At 67.8% G+C, this 20,854-nt stretch overlaps 5 protein-coding genes across 5 annotated transcripts; all 5 read right to left on the bottom strand.

The window, feature by feature from the left end:
* Positions 1-2,862: 2,862 nt before the first annotated feature.
* Positions 2,863-4,539, bottom strand: LMJF_12_0995 (hypothetical protein; the record flags this gene model as incomplete). The annotated part of the gene is made up of 1 exon (XM_001681661.1): positions 2,863-4,539. The coding sequence occupies one exon, from the start codon at positions 4,537-4,539 to the stop codon at positions 2,863-2,865; it is 1,677 nt and encodes a 558-aa protein (XP_001681713.1).
* A 968-nt stretch (positions 4,540-5,507) lies between these two features.
* On the bottom strand, positions 5,508-7,151 carry LMJF_12_0730 (putative surface antigen protein 2; the record flags this gene model as incomplete). The annotated part of the gene is made up of 1 exon (XM_001681660.1): positions 5,508-7,151. The coding sequence occupies one exon, from the start codon at positions 7,149-7,151 to the stop codon at positions 5,508-5,510; it is 1,644 nt and encodes a 547-aa protein (XP_001681712.1).
* Positions 7,152-10,156: 3,005 nt separating this feature from the next.
* Positions 10,157-11,227, bottom strand: LMJF_12_0885 (hypothetical protein; the record flags this gene model as incomplete). The annotated part of the gene is made up of 1 exon (XM_001681659.1): positions 10,157-11,227. One exon carries the CDS (start codon positions 11,225-11,227, stop codon positions 10,157-10,159), a length of 1,071 nt encoding a protein of 356 aa, XP_001681711.1.
* A 1,565-nt stretch (positions 11,228-12,792) lies between these two features.
* On the bottom strand, positions 12,793-15,075 carry LMJF_12_0740 (putative surface antigen protein; the record flags this gene model as incomplete). Its single annotated transcript, XM_001681658.1, has 1 exon — positions 12,793-15,075. The coding sequence occupies one exon, from the start codon at positions 15,073-15,075 to the stop codon at positions 12,793-12,795; it is 2,283 nt and encodes a 760-aa protein (XP_001681710.1).
* A 3,013-nt stretch (positions 15,076-18,088) lies between these two features.
* Positions 18,089-19,159, bottom strand: LMJF_12_0880 (hypothetical protein; the record flags this gene model as incomplete). Its single annotated transcript, XM_001681657.1, has 1 exon — positions 18,089-19,159. The coding sequence occupies one exon, from the start codon at positions 19,157-19,159 to the stop codon at positions 18,089-18,091; it is 1,071 nt and encodes a 356-aa protein (XP_001681709.1).
* Between the last annotated feature and the right edge of the window lie 1,695 nt (positions 19,160-20,854).

The following is a 20,854-nucleotide window of genomic DNA, read 5'->3' as shown; positions in this document are numbered from 1 at the left end:
GAGGGGCGAGCCATACGCAGCGCGGAGCTCCGCACAGACCAGCGGCGTGGAGTGGGCGGCCAGCGAAACAGAGAGCATGACCAGCGGGCGGGTGCGCCCCCGTCCACCCGTCCGCTCCGTCTGGTCAGTCGCTGCGGCTCCCCCTCACTCCCGTGCGTGCGTGTGTGCGTGCGTGCGTGCGCGCTGAGCTGTGCGACGCGGCACGAGCTCCTCGATGCAGATAATAATGATGAGCGGCAGGGCAGTGGCCAAGTGCGTCGCAGTGGGTGCAAGCACCAAGCACGGTTCAAGACAGCAGCACGGGCAGCACGACCACGCGCTACGGATGGTAGGGACGCCAGTGACGCCGAGAGGGGGAGGCAGAAACACCACCCCCGCACCACAGCCGCCACTGCGGCTGCGCCTGCCCGCACGGACTGGTGCCCGTTGTGGCTACAGGGGCGATGCCTTCAGCCACGCCAGCCTGGGCGTGTGCGGGTGTCAGCCCTCGCCAGCGTACGCGAGAGTCGACGAGAACAGAGGAAAAGCAAACGCAGTGCAACGACGCGCAAGACGCCGGCCCCGCCCACGGACGGGTGTGTGCGCACACGAGGCGGGGGGGATGCGGCAGCACCGGCCCGCTCGCCATGCGCAGGCAGCAGCGGCACCAGGCACAGGGGGAACGGCACCACACAGGGAAAGAGCCGAAGGCCCGCAGCAGCACAGGCAAGGCCGCCGTTGTGGCTCACGTGTGCCGGTCGCTGCTCGGTGGGGCGGGAGAGACCGGCGAGGGGCACTCGCTTGCTCGCCTCCCATCACCGATGGGAGGTGAAGCGGGGACAAGAGAGCAGGCAGTGGCGGGGCATCCCCTCTGCCCATGAGGCCCCACCGCTGCATGGGCGCGCTGTCCACGCGCAGTGGGGGTGTGGAAGCACAGGACACCAAACCCTCATGAGTGCCGATGTCGCTCGCCGCCCGCATGCGTGTGCAGCCGCATATGGCAGGTGGGGAGAGGGGCGAGTGCCAGGCAACACTCGGGGTGGCGATGTCTGCAACAGCGCGAGCAGCTCCACTTCGACGCGTCCATCCCTCCGTCCTGCAACAGCAGGCCGACGCCGCGCCACACCCCGCACCAGGCCCCGCGCGCGGCCCCTCGCACAGCCTCTGCCCACCCATCCGCCACGCAGGTCGCCCCACAGCAGCGCACACCGTGCCGGCAGCCACCTGGCGCGTCCGCCTCGGCGTGGCCCAGGCACCCCACCAGCAGGCAGCACGGGCCGGGCGGGAGACGCCCGAGCCCCGTTGACCCCTCGCCCAGCATGCGGGCAGCACAAGCGCGCCCACTGCCGCACGTCGCTCCGGCGCCGCGCCATCCACGACCTCACTGCCCACACCGGTGGCGACGCACCGCCCTCGCCTCCCCCCGGCGCCGTAGGGGCCTAGCCCTTCCGCCACCAGAAGCGGTCCCGTATGCGCAGGGATGAGGGGAGAGGGGGGAGGGGCCGCTCCGCCTCCCCACACAGAGAGTGCGGCGCCACTGGATGCCGCGCACTGGGGTGCCCCCCTGTCACCAGCATCGTCACGTATGCGGCGGGGAGAAAGGAGCGACTACATGACGCGCATCGCAACGAGCGGGGGTGCGGACGCTGACCACTGTCGCATGTGGGTGGGGGACGCGGCAGATCATTGAGGGCCCAGCACCTCCGTGAGGTCTCCGCTCCGTCCCCACAGCTCGCACTCGGTGCAGTGCGTAGGTGCGGCCCCCTTCGCCTCACCTCCCCGTGCGCACCGCCCACACCCCTGCGGACAGCACAGGCACCACGTTCTCCCTCGGCCTCGCTGTGCGTGCCTCTCCCCCATCGCCCAGTCCACCCACGAGCGCCGGCACCCGGATGCACGGCCGACGTGTGCCAGCAGGGGAGAACGCTCGCACACACGCCGTCACCACCGAGGTGAGAGCACGCCCTCGCCGCACACGATGCGGCCGCAGGGAGGAGGGAGGAGGGATGGGGTGCGCCGTGCCGAGTCCGGCCAGCCAACAAGCCACCAGCACGCTCGCACGCAAGCAAGCCAAGCAGAAGCCATTCCCGGCCTCACTCCACACACCGATACGCGCCGTGTCTCAACGCAGCGGTGCGGCCTGCGACGCGGCGGCGCAGAAGGGAGGCTGGCCACAGTAGCCGCGCACACACGCACACAGACGGGCTCCAGCGCGCTCCACCGGCATCGGGGGCGGGAGGGATAGCTGCACCTGTCCCCACACACGCGGCCGCCCTCACGCGCACAGCACGCAGCAGAGGCGACGCCGTCCCCTTCCCCACACACCCTTGTTCGCCCACCCTGCACGGCACACGCAGTGCTTCGCGCCGCGATGGCGAGGCCAGTCGTGCGCCCACGCCACACCTACGGAGCGCCACCCTCCGTCCTCGGCTTCCCCTCGGCGAGCATAGCCAGCAAGGGGAGCGTGTCCTTCCGCTGCCCAGCCTTCTCCAGTCGCGGCCGCCTGTCGCCTCGTGCCCAGCTCGCCGCCGTCGCCGAGCCGCTCGCCGATGTCTATGGACGCTGCGGCTGTCGGCGAGCAGGCTGGCGCCGCTGCGCCATCGGCTAGACCGCAGGCCACCGCAAGAGCCGCGCGCAGCCGGCCCGGCACGTACTCGGCCACCACCCAACACGCAACAGCCATGGCGACCCCCACGCACGCCTCGGCGGGCGCAGCCGACGCGCTCTACTTGCCTCGTCAGACACCCCACCGCCACGGACTCGGATGGCCCGTGGTGCACAGCGTCGCGGCTGTCAACGGACACACCACAGGATGCCGTCTGCGCAGAGACGCTGCAGCCGACTTCACGGGCCTCGCACAGCCGCCGCAGCACGCCGTCGGACTCAGGCACGCCCAGGCAGCCCGCCCGTGAGGCGTGGCAGAGCACAAGGACGACGTCGTCGGCCGCGACCGCGGGTCAGCAGTCCAGCCGTGCGGGCCCCCGCACCCCACGGGCGTGTCTCATCCGCTCCACCCCAGGCGGAAAGCTCTGCCGTCAGCGGCGCACACGCGGACCTCGGCGACCGCCAGTCCTCGCCGCCACCGCGCACACCGCCGAGCGCGGACACAAGCGCGTTCGCCACCGGCGCCGCGGCCTCGCAGCCAGCAGCGGTGGCGGAGGTGCGAGCTGAGAAGACCACGCCCCCGGCCCGGTACAGGTCTGCCGCTGGCACGAAGGTGCGCGCCACGCGGTCGCAGCGCTGTGCATCGCCGAGCAGCTCATCGTGCGCAGAGAAGGTCAGGTCCAACGGGGTCGCGGCCAGCAGCTCGCCAGCACCGACGGTGCTCGGGACACCGCGCCCCTTCACAGGCCAGCGCTGCGCACAGCCGCTTGGCGGGGCGTGCGCCAGCGCCGCGTGCAGCAGCGAGAACGAGGCATGCGCCGGGCACGGCAGCGTCGGCGTGCGCGTCCTCGCCACGGCGCACACGATGGGATCGCGCACGACGAAGCACAGGAACGGCTGGCCGTGACGAGGGCGGGACAGCCGCACGACGCCGGCGCCCATCATGCGCTGCGACAGCAGGGGCGCCGTGCCCACCGCTGACCGGTCCGGACGCGGTGCGGGCAGGAGAAGCGCATCGGCATCGCCTGTCGTGGCACACGCCACGCGGGGGGCACAGGTGCGAGCGCACACGCAAGCGCTGCTGCGGCCACTTCGGGCGCACGCCTCCGCATCTCGGCAAGACGTCGCGGCGCGGTTGCGGCGGCACGGCAGGGAGGGCACTGAAGCAAGAGCTTCACAGCACAGGGCGCAGCTCGAGCGATGGGTGCTGTCGGGTCTCCCCTCGCCGTCGGTGTGCGCGCATGTTCGTGCGCGCCATGGGCGCATGTGGCAGCAGGCGCACTGCTGGCGACGGCGCTGTCCTCCCTGTGAATGAGTGGTGCGCTGGGCACAGACGGGGACACACACATGCACGCAGCCGGGCAGGCAGTGCGCAGGGCTCAGGCGCGGCGGAGGGGGAGGGCAGGCAGAGAGAGAAGATGTCTGGGCAGGCAGGGAGAGGAGCATCGGTGGGGAGAGACGGCACGCACGCGTGTCCAGAGGCCCGCGCCGCGCACCACCGTCGCGACAGCATCCGCGCGCGGTCCTCGCCACAACGCCCACCGTCATCGGCGTTACCACAACACGTTTCCCCCTCCCACAGCACGGGTCGGGGTCACGGGGCCGAGCAGCTCTCGTTTGTTGACTCGAAGGGGAAACAGAGAAACAGAGAAATAGAGAAATAGGGGAGGGCCGCCGCCCACCTTCCGCACGGCCACCACCCGGCGCCAGCCGCCAGCGCGCCCAGAGCGAGTGGCAAGCACAGAAGAGGCGGGCAAGAGAGCGTGGCGCAGCACGCGGATACACGCACATACATATGTATACACACACACATACATGCCCAAGACTATACAGATGTGCAGATAAAACATGCATACCCACCCTTCTATATATTTGCACATAGAGAGAGAGGGAGACATACCTACTTATAGCTATATATATATATATATATGCACACACACGCACACACGCGCACATATGAATCCACAGAAGGACACATTACTACGCAGACATATACATACAGACGCACACGTACATACAGGCGTGCACGCATCTAGCACCGCCTCCCTCCCTATTCCCTAGATATATATATATATACAACAACCACGTAATAGCACGAAGAGAGTGAGGAAGTAGAGAGTGGCAGGGAGGGGCACCGATGTCCCCTCCACACGGCCATGCGCACAGGCACGGATTGTGGGAGGCAGCGGGAGGGTGGCACACCAGAGCAAGCAAGGACATACATGGAAGAGGCGGTGCGTGCTGGCACACACACACACACGGAGACGCACTGTGAGAAGACAATCACAGTAAGGCCAAAGTCTGAGAGGCGGCACACGCGAACGTGGCTCTGCAGAGAAGACGGTCCAACGAGAGGCAACGCGAAGAGACGGTCCAACGAGATGTGCAACAGACAGGGCCTACACGGGAGGAGGGAGGAGCGAGGCCGAAGGGGGATCGGCTCGGCGCTCCATGAAAGGGGGGAGGCACAGCGGCATATCCCTCGTCTGCGCACCGCACGGCAGAGGAGGGGAGACCGCAGTGCGGGGGAGGGGGGAGAAGAGAGAAGACAAGCGAACGGAAAGAGAAAGAGGAGAGAGCGCACGGCAGTGCACAGCACACTCGCAAGCGCAGCGGCGCGCGCGCACGTGCCACCCCTCCCTCGCCCGCATGCGAGAGAGGAGGGCAGCAGAGAGAGTCGGGGCAGAGGAGCGACACCGCGGGAGCAGCAGCGCCGCATGAGAGCCCCACACACAGCCCACAGCATCAACACGCCGAGAGAGGCAGAGGCACCGAGAGGCAGGAGCGAGGGCACCACTGGCAGCCATGCTCACAGAGACACGCACGCGCACGCCAACGCAGGGGGCGGCGCTGCACGCAAGCACGCAGACAGTCGTGTGCCACGCAGCGGGGGCCGCTGCCTGCGCGCGACAGCAGCAGCGTCCTCACGCCGCCAGCCCCACGCTAAACAGCACAGCCACGCACACAACAGCTGCTGCTGCCACTCCGCTCGACACAGCAGCAACACCGCCATCGTTGTGCTTCAGGCACGTCTTCTCGTCCGTCAGGAAGTAGTCCTCACGGCACCTCGCGCACCTCGCAGCGGAGTCCCCCTCGCACACCTCACACCCATCCACCTCGCACTCCGTCTCTGGTGCAGGAGTCGGCGTGTTTGTTGGGGTAGCAGTGGTCGTGGGTTCAGCCGGTGCCTCAGTGGTGGTTGTGGGTTCAGCCGGTGCCTCAGTGCTGGTCGTTGTCCTTGTGCACTCCTTAGCAGCCAAGCAGTCGCTGCCCTTGTGCTTGTCCTCGATTTGGACAACGAGACCAGCCTTCTTGGCCCACGAGTCCGGCACACACCCGCAGAAGTGGTTGCCGCTCAGTGAGATACCGCGCAGCTTTGGCATCGACGACCACTCAGGCGGCAGACTGCCGGACAGGTCGCAGTGTTCCAGCCAGAAGTATGCGGCCTCCGACATCCCACTCCACTCGGGCGGCAACGTGCCGGAGACCTTTGCGCCATTCAGGTTCAGAAGGCTCAGCGATGTCATCGAGCTCCACTGGGGCGGCAGACTGCCGGAGACTTGAGTTCCCTGCACATACAGGGCGGTCAGCGACGTCATCGACGACCACTGGTGCGGCAGAGTGCCGGAGACCTTTGTGCCATTCAGATTCAGAAGGCTCACCGATGACATCGCGCTCCACTGAGGAGGCAGACTGCCGGAGATCTGAGTGCCCACAAGATCCAGAGCGGTCAGCGACGTCATCGACGACCACTCGTGCGGCAGAGTCCCAGCGACCTTTGTGCCATTGAGATTGAGAAGGCTCAGCGATTTCAGCTCACTCCATCCCGGGGGCAGACTGCCGGAGACCTGAGTATCCCCCAGATCGAGAGTTCTCAGCGATGTCATTGAGCTCCACTGGGGCGGCAGCGTGCCGGAGACCTGAGTACCCAGCAGATCGAGGAAGGTCAGCGATGTCATCGAGCTCCACTGGGGCGGCAGCGTGCCGGAGACATTCACGTAATCCAGATTGAGAAGGCTCAGCGATGTCATTGAGCTCCACTGGGGCGGCACCGTGCCCGAGACCTGAGTGCCCCGCAGATTGAGAAGGCTCAGCGATGTCATCGAGCTCCACTGGAGCGGCAGCGTGCCGGAGACCTTCGTGTATTGCAGATTGATAAAAATCAGCGATTTCATCGAGCTCCACTGGGGCGGCAGCGTCCCGCTCAGCCCCAGCCTCATTTCGGAAAAGTCGAGCTGCTGAATGACAACGTTATTGTAGCTGACGTTATCAGGCACCTCCGGCAGCGTGCCGGCATACGTCGGACTGATTCCCCGTACATTCACACCTATAACATTACACACTATGAACTCCCACGAGCAGAAGTCGTTGCCCGTCCACTTCTTCTCAAGCTCAGGGATCGCACGCCCAAACGCCTGCAGCACCGCCAGCGTGTGCGTCCGCTGCTCCTCAGTGAAGTCGTTCGTCCCAGCAGCACGCGCCACCGGCGCACTGCTCGTGCACAGCAGCAGCGCCACCGCAGCGGCGAGCGTCGCCGCCAGCACCAGCCGACGCACGCACTGCGCCATTCGCAGCCAGGGTCACGAGCAGAGCGGGGCGGCAGCAGGTCCGTGGGCGGGATTGCTCGGGCGTCGGTGTCTGCTGAGCTTACCAGGCAGAGCGAGGGGGCCGACACGTCGTACGTAGCCTCGTGCGGGGGAGAGAGGCGAGCAGCGGGGCGCAGCGACTGGGCAGGGTCCGTAGAGCTGTCACAGCAGCAGCAGCGAGGCGAGGGGTAGTGTGGATACGCACGTACGTCTGCGTGTCCGTGAAGGTTGGCCGAGGTGACAACGAAGGATAGAGAGGGAGGGAGAGGGAGGGAGCGGTGCACATGAGGAGGAGGGGAGGGGCAGGGAGGGGCGAGCCATACGCAGCGCGGAGCTCCGCACAGACCAGCGGCGTGGAGTGGGCGGCCAGCGAAACAGAGAGCATGACCAGCGGGCGGGTGCGCCCCCGTCCACCCGTCCGCTCCGTCTGGTCGGTCGCTGCAGCTCCCCCTCACTCCCGTGCGTGCGCGCAGAGCTGTGCGACGCGGCACGAGCTCCTCGATGCAGATAATAATGATGAGCGGCAGGGCAGTGGCCAAGTGCGTCGCAGTGGGTGCAAGCACCAAGCACGGCTCAAGACAGCAGCACGGGCAGCACGACCACGCGCTACGGATGGTAGGGACGCCAGTGACGCCGAGAACAGAGGAAAAGCAAACGCAGTGCAACGACGCGCAAGACGCCGGCCCCGCCCACGGACGGGTGTGTGCGCACACGAGGCGGGGGGGGATGCGGCAGCACCGGCCCGCTCGCCATGCGCAGGCAGCAGCGGCACCAGGCACAGGGGGAACGGCACCACACAGGGAAAGAGCCGAAGGCCCGCAGCAGCACAGGCAAGGCCGCCGTTGTGGCTCACGTGTGCCGGTCGCTGCTCGGTGGGGCGGGAGAGACCGGCGAGGGGCACTCGCTTGCTCGCCTCGCATCACCGATGGGAGGTGAAGCGGGGACAAGAGAGCAGGCAGTGGCGGGGCATCCCCTCTGCCCATGAGGCCCCACCGCTGCATGGGCGCGCTGTCCACGCGCAGTGGGGGTGTGGAAGCACAGGACACCAAACCCTCATGAGTGCCGATGTCGCTCGCCGCCCGCATGCGTGTGCAGCCGCATATGGCAGGTGGGGAGAGGGGCGAGTGCCAGGCAACACTCGGGGTGGCGATGTCTGCAACAGCGCGAGCAGCTCCACTTCGACGCGTCCATCCCTCCGTCCTGCAACAGCAGGCCGACGCCGCGCCACACCCCGCACCAGGCCCCGCGCGCGGCCCCTCGCACAGCCTCTGCCCACCCATCCGCCACGCAGGTCGCCCCACAGCAGCGCACACCGTGCCGGCAGCCGCCTGGCGCGTCCGCCTCGGCGTGGCCCAGGCACCCCACCAGCAGGCAGCACGGGCCGGGCGGGAGACGCCCGAGCCCCGTTGACCCCTCGCCCAGCATGCGGGCAGCACAAGCGCGCCCACTGCCGCACGTCGCTCCGGCGCCGCGCCATCCACGACCTCACTGCCCACACCGGTGGCGACGCACCGCCCTCGCCTCCCCCCGGCGCCGTAGGGGCCTAGCCCTTCCGCCACCAGAAGCGGTCCCGTATGCGCAGGGATGAGGGGAGAGGGGGGAGGGGCCGCTCCGCCTCCCCACACAGAGAGTGCGGCGCCACTGGATGCCGCGCACTGGGGTGCCCCCCTGTCACCAGCATCGTCACGTATGCGGCGGGGAGAAAGGAGCGACTACATGACGCGCATCGCAACGAGCGGGGGTGCGGACGCTGACCACTGTCGCATGTGGGTGGGGGACGCGGCAGATCATTGAGGGCCCAGCACCTCCGTGAGGTCTCCGCTCCGTCCCCACAGCTCGCACTCGGTGCAGTGCGTAGGTGCGGCCCCCTTCGCCTCACCTCCCCGTGCGCACCGCCCACACCCCTGCGGACAGCACAGGCACCACGTTCTCCCTCGGCCTCGCTGTGCGTGCCTCTCCCCCATCGCCCAGTCCACCCACGAGCGCCGGCACCCGGATGCACGGCCGACGTGTGCCAGCAGGGGAGAACGCTCGCACACACGCCGTCACCACCGAGGTGAGAGCACGCCCTCGCCGCACACGATGCGGCCGCAGGGAGGAGGGAGGAGGGATGGGGTGCGCCGTGCCGAGTCCGGCCAGCCAACAAGCCACCAGCACGCTCGCACGCAAGCAAGCCAAGCAGAAGCCATTCCCGGCCTCACTCCACACACCGATACGCGCCGTGTCTCAACGCAGCGGTGCGGCCTGCGACGCGGCGGCGCAGAAGGGAGGCTGGCCACAGTAGCCGCGCACACACGCACACAGACGGGCTCCAGCGCGCTCCACCGGCATCGGGGGCGGGAGGGATAGCTGCACCTGTCCCCACACACGCGGCCGCCCTCACGCGCACAGCACGCAGCAGAGGCGACGCCGTCCCCTTCCCCACACACCCTTGTTCGCCCACCCTGCACGGCACACGCAGTGCTTCGCGCCGCGATGGCGAGGCCAGTCGTGCGCCCACGCCACACCTACGGAGCGCCACCCTCCGTCCTCGGCTTCCCCTCGGCGAGCATAGCCAGCAAGGGGGGCGTGTCCTTCCGCTGCCCAGCCTTCTCCAGTCGCGGCCGCCTGTCGCCTCGTGCCCAGCTCGCCGCCGTCGCCGAGCCGCTCGCCGATGTCTATGGACGCTGCGGCTGTCGGCGAGCAGGCTGGCGCCGCTGCGCCATCGGCTAGACCGCAGGCCACCGCAAGAGCCGCGCGCAGCCGGACCGGCACGTACTCGGCCACCACCCCAAACGCAACAGCCATGGCGACCCCCACGCACGCCTCGGCGGGCGCAGCCGACGCGCTCTACTTGCCTCGTCAGACACCCCACCGCCACGGACTCGGATGGCCCGTGGTGCACAGCGTCGCGGCTGTCAACGGACACACCACAGGATGCCGTCTGCGCAGAGACGCTGCAGCCGACTTCACGGGCCTCGCACAGCCGCCGCAGCACGCCGTCGGACTCAGGCACGCCCAGGCAGCCCGCCCGTGAGGCGTGGCAGAGCACAAGGACGACGTCGTCGGCCGCGACCGCGGGTCAGCAGTCCAGCCGTGCGGGCCCCCGCACCCCACGGGCGTGTCTCATCCGCTCCACCCCAGGCGGAAAGCTCTGCCGTCAGCGGCGCACACGCGGACCTCGGCGACCGCCAGTCCTCGCCGCCACCGCGCACACCGCCGAGCGCGGACACAAGCGCGTTCGCCACCGGCGCCGCGGCCTCGCAGCCAGCAGCGGTGGCGGAGGTGCGAGCTGAGAAGACCACGCCCCCGGCCCGGTACAGGTCTGCCGCTGGCACGAAGGTGCGCGCCACGCGGTCGCAGCGCTGTGCATCGCCGAGCAGCTCATCGTGCGCAGAGAAGGTCAGGTCCAACGGGGTCGCGGCCAGCAGCTCGCCAGCACCGACGGTGCTCGGGACACCGCGCCCCTTCACAGGCCAGCGCTGCGCACAGCCGCTTGGCGGGGCGTGCGCCAGCGCCGCGTGCAGCAGCGAGAACGAGGCATGCGCCGGGCACGGCAGCGTCGGCGTGCGCGTCCTCGCCACGGCGCACACGATGGGATCGCGCACGACGAAGCACAGGAACGGCTGGCCGTGACGAGGGCGGGACAGCCGCACGACGCCGGCGCCCATCATGCGCTGCGACAGCAGGGGCGCCGTGCCCACCGCTGACCGGTCCGGACGCGGTGCGGGCAGGAGAAGCGCATCGGCATCGCCTGTCGTGGCACACGCCACGCGGGGGGCACAGGTGCGAGCGCACACGCAAGCGCTGCTGCGGCCACTTCGGGCGCACGCCTCCGCATCTCGGCAAGACGTCGCGGCGCGGTTGCGGCGGCACGGCAGGGAGGGCACTGAAGCAAGAGCTTCACAGCACAGGGCGCAGCTCGGCCGTTGGGTGCTGTCGGGTCTCCTCCTCGCCGTCGGTGTGCGCGCATGTTCGTGCGCGCCATGGGCGCATGTGGCAGCAGGCGCACTGCTGGCGACGGCGCTGTCCTCCCTGTGAATGAGTGGTGCGCTGGGCACAGACGGGGACACACACATGCACGCAGCCGGGTAGGCAGTGCGCAGGGCTCAGGCGCGGCGGAGGGGGAGGGCAGGCAGAGAGAGAAGATGTCTGGGCAGGCAGGGAGAGGAGCATCGGTGGGGAAAAACGGCACGCACGCGTGTCCAGAGGCCCGCGCTGCGCACCACCGTCGCGACAGCATCCGCGCGCGGTCCTCGCCACAACGCCCACCGTCATCGGCGTTACCACAACACGTTTCCCCCTCCCACAGCACGGGTCGGGGTCACGGGGCCGAGCAGCTCTCGTTTGTTGACTCGAAGGGGAAACAGAGAAACAGAGAAATAGGGGAGGGCCGCCGCCCACCTTCCGCACGGCCACCACCCGGCGCCAGCCGCCAGCGCGCCCAGAGCGAGTGGCAAGCACAGAAGAGGCGGGCAAGAGAGCGTGGCGCAGCACGCGGATACACGCACATACATATGTATACACACACACATACATGCCCAATACTATACAGATGTGCAGATAAAGCATGCATACCCACCCTTCTATATATTTGCACATAGAGAGAGAGGGAGAGATACCTACTTATATATATATATATATATATATGCACACACACGCACACACACACATATGAATCCACAGAAGGACACATTACTACGCAGACATATACATACAGACGCACACGTACATACAGGTGTGCACGCATCTAGCACCGCCTCCCTCCCTATTTCCTGGATATATATATATATACAACAACCACGTAATAGCACGAAGAGAGTGAGGAAGTAGAAAGTGGCAGGGAGGGGCATCGATGTCGCCTCCACACGGCCATGCGCACAGGCACGGATTGTGGGAGGCAGCGGGAGGGCGGCACACCAGAGCAAGCAAGGACATACATGGAAGAGGCGGTGCGTGCTGGCACACACACACACACACGGAGGCGCACTGTGAGAAGACAATCACAGTAAGGCTGAAGTCTGAGGGGCGGCACACGCGAACGTGGCTCTGCAGAGAAGAAGGTCCAACGAGAGGCAACGCGAAGAGACGGTCCAACGAGATGTGCAACAGACAGGGCCTACACGGGAGGAGCAAGGAGCGAGGCCGAAGGGGGATCGGCTCGGCGCTCCATGAAAGGGGGGAGGCACAGCGGCATATCCCTCGTCTGCGCACCGCACGGCAGAGGAGGGGAGACCGCAGTGCGGGGGAGGGGGGAGAAGAGAGAAGACAAGCGAACGGAAAGAGAAAGAGGAGAGAGCGCACGGCAGTGCGCAGCACACTCGCAAGCGCAGCGGCGCGCGCGCACGTGCCACCCCTCCCTCGCCCGCATGCGAGAGAGGAGGGCAGCAGAGAGAGTCGCGGCAGAGGAGCGACACCGCGGGAGCAGCAGCGCCGCATGAGAGCCCCACACACAGCCCACAGCATCAACACGCAGAGAGAGGCAGAGGCACCGAGAGGCAGGAGCGAGGGCACCACTGGCAGCCATGCTCACAGAGACACGCACGCGCACGCCAACGCAGGGGGCGGCGCTGCACGCAAGCACGCAGACAGTCGTGTGCCATGCAGCGGGGGCCGCTGCCTGCGCGCGACAGCAGCAGCGTGCTCACGCCGCCAGCCCCACGCTGAACAGCACAGCCACGCACACAACAGCTGCTGCCGCCACTCCGCTCGACACAGCAGCAACACCGCCATCGCAGTACACCAGGCACGTCCTCTCGTCCGTCAGGAAGTAGTCCTCACGGCACCTCGCGCACCTCGCAGCGGAGTCCCCCTCGCACACCTCACACCCATCCACCTCGCACTCCGTCTCTGGTGCAGGAGTCGGCGTGTTTGTTGGGGTAGCAGTGGTCGTGGGTTCAGCCGGTGCCTCAGTGGTGGTTGTGGTGGGCAGCTTAGTAGTGCTCGTTATCGTGGTCGGCGGCTTAGTGGTGGTCGTGGTCGTGGTAGGGGGTTTAGTGGTGGTCGCTGTCGTGATGGGGGGCTTAGTGGTGGTCGTGGTCGTGGTGGTCGTTGTCGTGGTGGTCGTTGTCGTGGTGGGGGGTTTTGTGGTGGTCGTTGTCGTGGTGGGGAGCTTAGTGGTGGTCGTTGTCGTGGTGGGGGGTTTTGTGGTGGTCGTTGTCGTGGTGGGGAGCTTAGTGGTGGTCGTGGTCGTGGTGGGGGGTTTAGTTGTGGTCGTGGTCGTGGTGGGGGGTTTTGTGGTGGTCGTTGTCGTGGTGGGGGGCTTAGTGGTGGTCGTTGTCGTGGTGGGGAGCTTAGTGGTGGTCGTTGTGCAGTCCTTACCAGCCAAGCAGTCGCTGCCCTTGTGCTTGTCCTCGATTTCCACAGCAAGATCAGCCTTGTTGGCCCACGACTCCGGCACACACCCGCAGAAGCGGTTGCCCCTCAGTCCGACAAGACGCAGCCTTGGCATCGCAGACCACTCGGGCGGCAGACTGCCGGACAGGTCGCAGTGCTCCAGCTGCAGGTTCTCGGCACTCAACATCCTGCTCCACTCGGGCGGCAGCCTGCCGGAGACCTGAGTACCCTCCAGATCAAGGGTTCTCAGCGATGTCAGTGAGCTCCACTGGGGCGGTAGACTGCCGGAGACCTGAGTACCTTTCAGATAGAGATTGGTCAGCGATTTTATCCCTCTCCATTCCGTGGGCAGACTGCCGGAGAGCTGAGTACCCTCCAGATAGAGATTGGTCAGCGATTTCATCTCACTCCATCCCGGGGGCAGTGTGCCGGAGACCTGAGTACCCTCCAGATTAAGAGTTCTCAGCGATGCCATCGAGACCCACTGGGGCGGCAGACTGCCGGAGACCTGAGTACCCTCCAGATTAAGAGTTCTCAGCGATTTCATCTCACTCCATCCTAGAGGCAGCGTGCCGGAGACCTGAGTACCCTCCAGCTCGAGACTGGTCAGCGATTTCATCTCACTCCATCCCGGGGGCAGCGTGCCGGAGACCTGAGTACCCTCCAGATTAAGAGTTCTCAGCGATGCCATCGAGACCCACTGGGGCGGCAGACTGCCGGAGACCTGAGTACCCTCCAGATTAAGAGTTCTCAGCGATTTTATCGAGCTCCATCCTGGAGGCAGCGTGCCGGAGACCTGAGTACCCTCCAGCTCGAGACTGGTCAGCGATTTCATCTCACTCCATCCCGAGGGCAGTGTGCCGGAGACCTGAGTACCCTCCAGATTAAGAGTTCTCAGCGATTTTATCGAGCTCCACTTAGCCGGCAGCGTGCCGGTGATGTCGCCTGCAGCAACGATCTCCAGCTCAAGCAATGACGTCACCCGGCTCCACTCAGCCGGCAGCGTACCGCTCAGCTGCAGTTGCCTCAGCACCAGAATTTGAAAATTAGGCAGCCAGCTCCACTCAGAAGGCAGGCTGCCGGTGAGGTGCCTGCAATTTCCCACAGTCAAGGCACGTAAACGAACCATCAAGCCCCATGAGGCGGGCAGTGTACCGCTCACGCCGCAGCCCGAGAACGTAACGGAGAGCAGTCCTCCCAGTTTGCTCCAGCTGTCCGGCAGCGTCCCGCTCAGCAGTGGCATATTCCAGAACCCCAGGTCCCGGATCATGACGTGCCTGTAGTCGACGTTCACAGGTATCTCCGGCAGCGTGCCGGCATACGTCGAAACATTGAGACCTACGAAGACGTCGACTGACACGCACGCTACGTGGTCCCACGAGCAGAAGTCGTTGCCCGTCCACTTCTTCTCAAGCTCAGGGATCGCACGCCCAAACGCCTGCAGCACCGCCAGCGTGTGCGTCCGCTGCGCCGCAGTGAAGTCGCCCGTCCCAGCAGCACGCGCCACCGGCGCACTGCTCGTGCACAGCAGCAGCGCCACCGCAGCGGCGAGCGTCGCCGCCAGCACCAGCCGACGCACGCACTGCGCCATTCGCAGCCAGGGTCACGAGCAGAGCGGGGCGGCAGCAGGTCCGTGGGCGGGATTGCTCGGGCGTCGGTGTCTGCTGAGCTTACCAGGCAGAGCGAGGGGGCCGACACGTCGTACGTAGCCTCGTGCGGGGGAGAGAGGCGAGCAGCGGGGCGCAGCGACTGGGCAGGGTCCGTAGAGCTGTCACAGCAGCAGCAGCGAGGCGAGGGGTAGTGTGGATGCGCACGTACGTCTGCGTGTCCGTGAAGGTTGGCCGAGGTGACAACGAAGGATAGAGAGGGAGGGAGAGGGAGGGAGAGGGAGGGAGCGGTGCACATGAGGAGGAGGCGAGGGGCAGGGAGGGGCGAGCCATACGCAGCGCGGAGCTCCGCACAGACCAGCGGCGTGGAGTGGGCGGCCAGCGAAACAGAGAGCATGACCAGCGGGCGGGTGCGCCCCCGTCCACCCGTCCGCTCCGTCTGGTCGGTCGCTGCAGCTCCCCCTCACTCCCGTGCGTGCGCGCAGAGCTGTGCGACGCGGCACGAGCTCCTCGATGCAGATAATAATGATGAGCGGCAGGGCAGTGGCCAAGTGCGTCGCAGTGGGCGCAAGCATCAAGCACGGCTCAAGACAGCAGCACGGGCAGCACGACCACGCGCTACGGATGGTAGGGACGCCAGTGACGCCGAGAACAGAGGAAAAGCAAACGCAGTGCAACGACGCGCAAGACGCCGGCCCCGCCCACGGACGGGTGTGTGCGCACACGAGGCGGGGGGGATGCGGCAGCACCGGCCCGCTCGCCATGCGCAGGCAGCAGCGGCACCAGGCACAGGGGGAACGGCAGCACACAGGGAAAGAGCCGAAGGCCCGCAGCAGCACAGGCAAGGCCGCCGTTGTGGCTCACGTGTGCCGGTCGCTGCTCGGTGGGGCGGGAGAGACCGGCGAGGGGCACTCGCTTGCTCGCCTCGCATCACCGATGGGAGGTGAAGCGGGGACAAGAGAGCAGGCAGTGGCGGGGCATCCCCTCTGCCCATGAGGCCCCACCGCTGCATGGGCGCGCTGTCCACGCGCAGTGGGGGTGTGGAAGCACAGGACACCAAACCCTCATGAGTGCCGATGTCGCTCGCCGCCCGCATGCGTGTGCAGCCGCATATGGCAGGTGGGGAGAGGGGCGAGTGCCAGGCAACACTCGGGGTGGCGATGTCTGCAACAGCGCGAGCAGCTCCACTTCGACGCGTCCATCCCTCCGTCCTGCAACAGCAGGCCGACGCCGCGCCACACCCCGCACCAGGCCCCGCGCGCGGCCCCTCGCACAGCCTCTGCCCACCCATCCGCCACGCAGGTCGCCCCACAGCAGCGCACACCGTGCCGGCAGCCGCCTGGCGCGTCCGCCTCGGCGTGGCCCAGGCACCCCACCAGCAGGCAGCACGGGCCGGGCGGGAGACGCCCGAGCCCCGTTGACCCCTCGCCCAGCATGCGGGCAGCACAAGCGCGCCCACTGCCGCACGTCGCTCCGGCGCCGCGCCATCCACGACCTCACTGCCCACACCGGTGGCGACGCACCGCCCTCGCCTCCCCCCGGCGCCGTAGGGGCCTAGCCCTTCCGCCACCAGAAGCGGTCCCGTATGCGCAGGGATGAGGGGAGAGGGGGGAGGGGCCGCTCCGCCTCCCCACACAGAGAGTGCGGCGCCACTGGATGCCGCGCACTGGGGCCCCCCCCTGTCACCAGCATCGTCACGTATGCGGCGGGGAGAAAGGAGCGACTACATGACGCGCATCGCAACGAGCGGGGGTGCGGACGCCGACCACTGTCGCATGTGGGTGGGGGACGCGGCAGATCATTGAGGGCCCAGCACCTCCGTGAGGTCTCCGCTCCGTCCCCACAGCTCGCACTCGGTGCAGTGCGTAGGTGCGGCCCCCTTCGCCTCACCTCCCCGTGCGCACCGCCCACACCCCTGCGGACAGCACAGGCACCACGTTCTCCCTCGGCCTCGCTGTGCGTGCCTCTCCCCCATCGCCCAGTCCACCCACGAGCGCCGGCACGCGGATGCACGGCCGACGTGTGCCAGCAGGGGAGAACGCTCGCACACACGCCGTCACCACCAAGGTGAGAGCACGCCCTCGCCGCACACGATGCGGCCGCAGGGAGGAGGGAGGAGGGATGGGGTGCGCCGTGCCGAGTCCGGCCAGCCAACAAGCCACCAGCACGCTCGCACGCAAGCAAGCCAAGCAGAAGCCATTCCCGGCCTCACTCCACACACCGATACGCGCCGTGTCTCAACGCAGCGGTGCGGCCTGCGACGCGGCGGCGCAGAAGGGAGGCTGGCCACAGTAGCCGCGCACACACGCACACAGACGGGCTCCAGCGCGCTCCACCGGCATCGGGGGCGGGAGGGATAGCTGCACCTGTCCCCACACACGCGGCCGCCCTCACGCGCACAGCACGCAGCAGAGGCGACGCCGTCCCCTTCCCCACACACCCTTGTTCGCCCACCCTGCACGGCACACGCAGTGCTTCGCGCCGCGATGGCGAGGCCAGTCGTGCGCCCACGCCACACTACGGAGCGCCACCCTCCGTCCTCGGCTTCCCCTCGGCGAGCATAGCCAGCAAGGGGAGCGTGTCCTTCCGCTGCCCAGCCTTCTCCAGTCGCGGCCGCCTGTCGCCTCGTGCCCAGCTCGCCGCCGTCGCCGAGCCGCTCGCCGATGTCTATGGACGCTGCGGCTGTCGGCGAGCAGGCTGGCGCCGCTGCGCCATCGGCTAGACCGCAGGCCACCGCAAGAGCCGCGCGCAGCCGGCCCGGCACGTACTCGGCCACCACCCAAAACGCAACAGCCATGGCGACCCCCACGCACGCCTCGGCGGGCGCAGCCGACGCGCTCTACTTGCCTCGTCAGACACCCCACCGCCACGGACTCGGATGGCCCGTGGTGCACAGCGTCGCGGCTGTCAACGGACACACCACAGGACGCCGTCTGCGCAGAGACGCTGCAGCCGACTTCACGGGCCTCGCACAGCCGCCGCAGCACGCCGTCGGACTCAGGCACGCCCAGGCAGCCCGCCCGTGAGGCGTGGCAGAGCACAAGGACGACGTCGTCGGCCGCGACCGCGGGTCAGCAGTCCAGCCGTGCGGGCCCCCGCACCCCACGGGCGTGTCTCATCCGCTCCACCCCAGGCGGAAAGCTCTGCCGTCAGCGGCGCACACGCGGACCTCGGCGACCGCCAGTCCTCGCCGCCACCGCGCACACCGCCGAGCGCGGACACAAGCGCGTTCGCCACCGGCGCCGCGGCCTCGCAGCCAGCAGCGGTGGCGGAGGTGCGAGCTGAGAAGACCACGCCCCCGGCCCGGTACAGGTCTGCCGCTGGCACGAAGGTGCGCGCCACGCGGTCGCAGCGCTGTGCATCGCCGAGCAGCTCATCGTGCGCAGAGAAGGTCAGGTCCAACGGGGTCGCGGCCAGCAGCTCGCCAGCACCGACGGTGCTCGGGACACCGCGCCCCTTCACAGGCCAGCGCTGCGCACAGCCGCTTGGCGGGGCGTGCGCCAGCGCCGCGTGCAGCAGCGAGAACGAGGCATGCGCCGGGCACGGCAGCGTCGGCGTGCGCGTCCTCGCCACGGCGCACACGATGGGATCGCGCACGACGAAGCACAGGAACGGCTGGCCGTGACGAGGGCGGGACAGCCGCACGACGCCGGCGCCCATCATGCGCTGCGACAGCAGGGGCGCCGTGCCCACCGCTGACCGGTCCGGACGCGGTGCGGGCAGGAGAAGCGCATCGGCATCGCCTGTCGTGGCACACGCCACGCGGGGGGCACAGGTGCGAGCGCACACGCAAGCGCTGCTGCGGCCACTTCGGGCGCACGCCTCCGCATCTCGGCAAGACGTCGCGGCGCGGTTGCGGCGGCACGGCAGGGAGGGCACTGAAGCAAGAGCTTCACAGCACAGGGCGCAGCTCGGCCGTTGGGTGCTGTCGGGTCTCCTCCTCGCCGTCGGTGTGCGCGCATGTTCGTGCGCGCCATGGGCGCATGTGGCAGCAGGCGCACTGCTGGCGACGGCGCTGTCCTCCCTGTGAATGAGTGGTGCGCTGGGCACAGACGGGGACACACACATGCACGCAGCCGGGCAGGCAGTGCGCAGGGCCCAGGCGCGGCGGAGGAGAAGGGCAGGCAGAGAGAGAAGATGTCTGGGCAGGCAGGGAGAGGAGCATCGGTGGGGAGAGACGGCACGCACGCGTGTCCAGAGGCCCGCGCTGCGCACCACCGTCGCGACAGCATCCGCGCGCGGTCCTCGCCACAACGCCCACCGTCATCGGCGTTACCACAACACGTTTCCCCCTCCCACAGCACGGGTCGGGGTCACGGGGCCGAGCAGCTCTCGTTTGTTGACTCGAAGGGGAAACAGAGAAACAGAGAAATAGAGAAATAGGGGAGGGCCGCCGCCCACCTCCGCACGGCCACCACCCGGCGCCAGCCGCCAGCGCGCCCAGAGCGAGTGGCAAGCACAGGAGAGGCGGGCAAGAGAGCGTGACGCGACACACGCGTGCTGGCACACACGGATACACGCACATACATATACATACATATACATACATCTACATATATATATATATATATGTATACATGGATGCACCGCCCACGAAATCGAACGCAGAAAATGAGGAAGGAGAGGGGAGGAGGGGCACCGATGTCGCCTCCACACGGCCATGCGCACATCTACGGATTGTGGGAGGCAGCGGGAGGGTGGCACACCAGAGCAAGCAAGGACATACATGGAAGAGGCGGTGCGTGCTGGCACACACACACACACGGAGACGCACTGTGAGAAGACAATCACAGTAAGGCTGAAGTCTGAGAGGCGGCACACGCGAACGCGGCTCTGCGGACGAGGCGCCGAGGCAACACGAAGAGACGGTCCAACGAGATGTGCAACAGACAGGGCCTACACGGGAGGAGGGAGGAGCGAGGCCGAAGGGGGATCGGCTCGGCGCTCCATGAAAGGGGGGAGGCACAGCGGCATATCCCTCGTCTGCGCACCGCACGGCAGAGGAGGGGAGACCGCAGTGCGGGGGAGGGGGGAGAAGAGAGAAGACAAGCGAACGGAAAGAGAAAGAGGAGAGAGCGCACGGCAGTGCGCAGCACAAGAAGCAGCGCGCGCAGACGCGTGGAAGAGAGTGCGACGCTGCTCCGAGGGAGGGGCACACCGCCCTCAACGCCGCCAGAGACAGCCCGAGAAGGCGTGACGGGATCACGTGCTGAAGGCCCACACACGGACACGCTCGCAAGCGCAGCGGCACGCGCGCACGTGCCACCCCTCCCTCACCGGCATGCGAGAGAGGAGGGTGGGGGGAGAGGGGCAAGGTGCACGGGAGAGCACGGGCCTGCTCACACGCCGCGTACGCACAGCGGCATGGCCCGATAGCGAGGGTGCGTGCCATCGCGCCGCGTGCACCGAGCCTCACCACGCAGCGCAGTAGAGCGCCGCCGCACGCGCATCCCCGCATGGCACCCACGAGGGCGCCCACGTCCTCCCCATCCTCCAGCTTCCCCGTCGCACCTGGCGGAGGCGCCAGTCAGGGTTCGACGGCGTGCCGCTGACTCCGGCACACCACCGCTGCTGCAAAGACGGCCCGAGCGCGCGTGCCAGCGGCAGCGTCAGCGACGAAGCCGCCGATGGCAGCGGCGCAAGGGGCGCGGCAAGGCGTGCCGGCGCAGCCACACCAGGCGCCTGCGCACCGCGCCGATGCCCCCCGCCAGCTCTGACCGCCTCCGCAGCACCGGCCCACACCGCCAAAACAGAGCACCGCTA

The sequence above is a fragment of the Leishmania major genome, chromosome 12, assembly GCF_000002725.2.
Source record: "Leishmania major strain Friedlin complete genome, chromosome 12".
NCBI classification, from domain to species: domain Eukaryota; phylum Euglenozoa; class Kinetoplastea; order Trypanosomatida; family Trypanosomatidae; genus Leishmania; species Leishmania major.
Note: the sequence above shows the minus strand (reverse complement) of the source record. Positions and strands in the feature narration are given on the sequence as shown.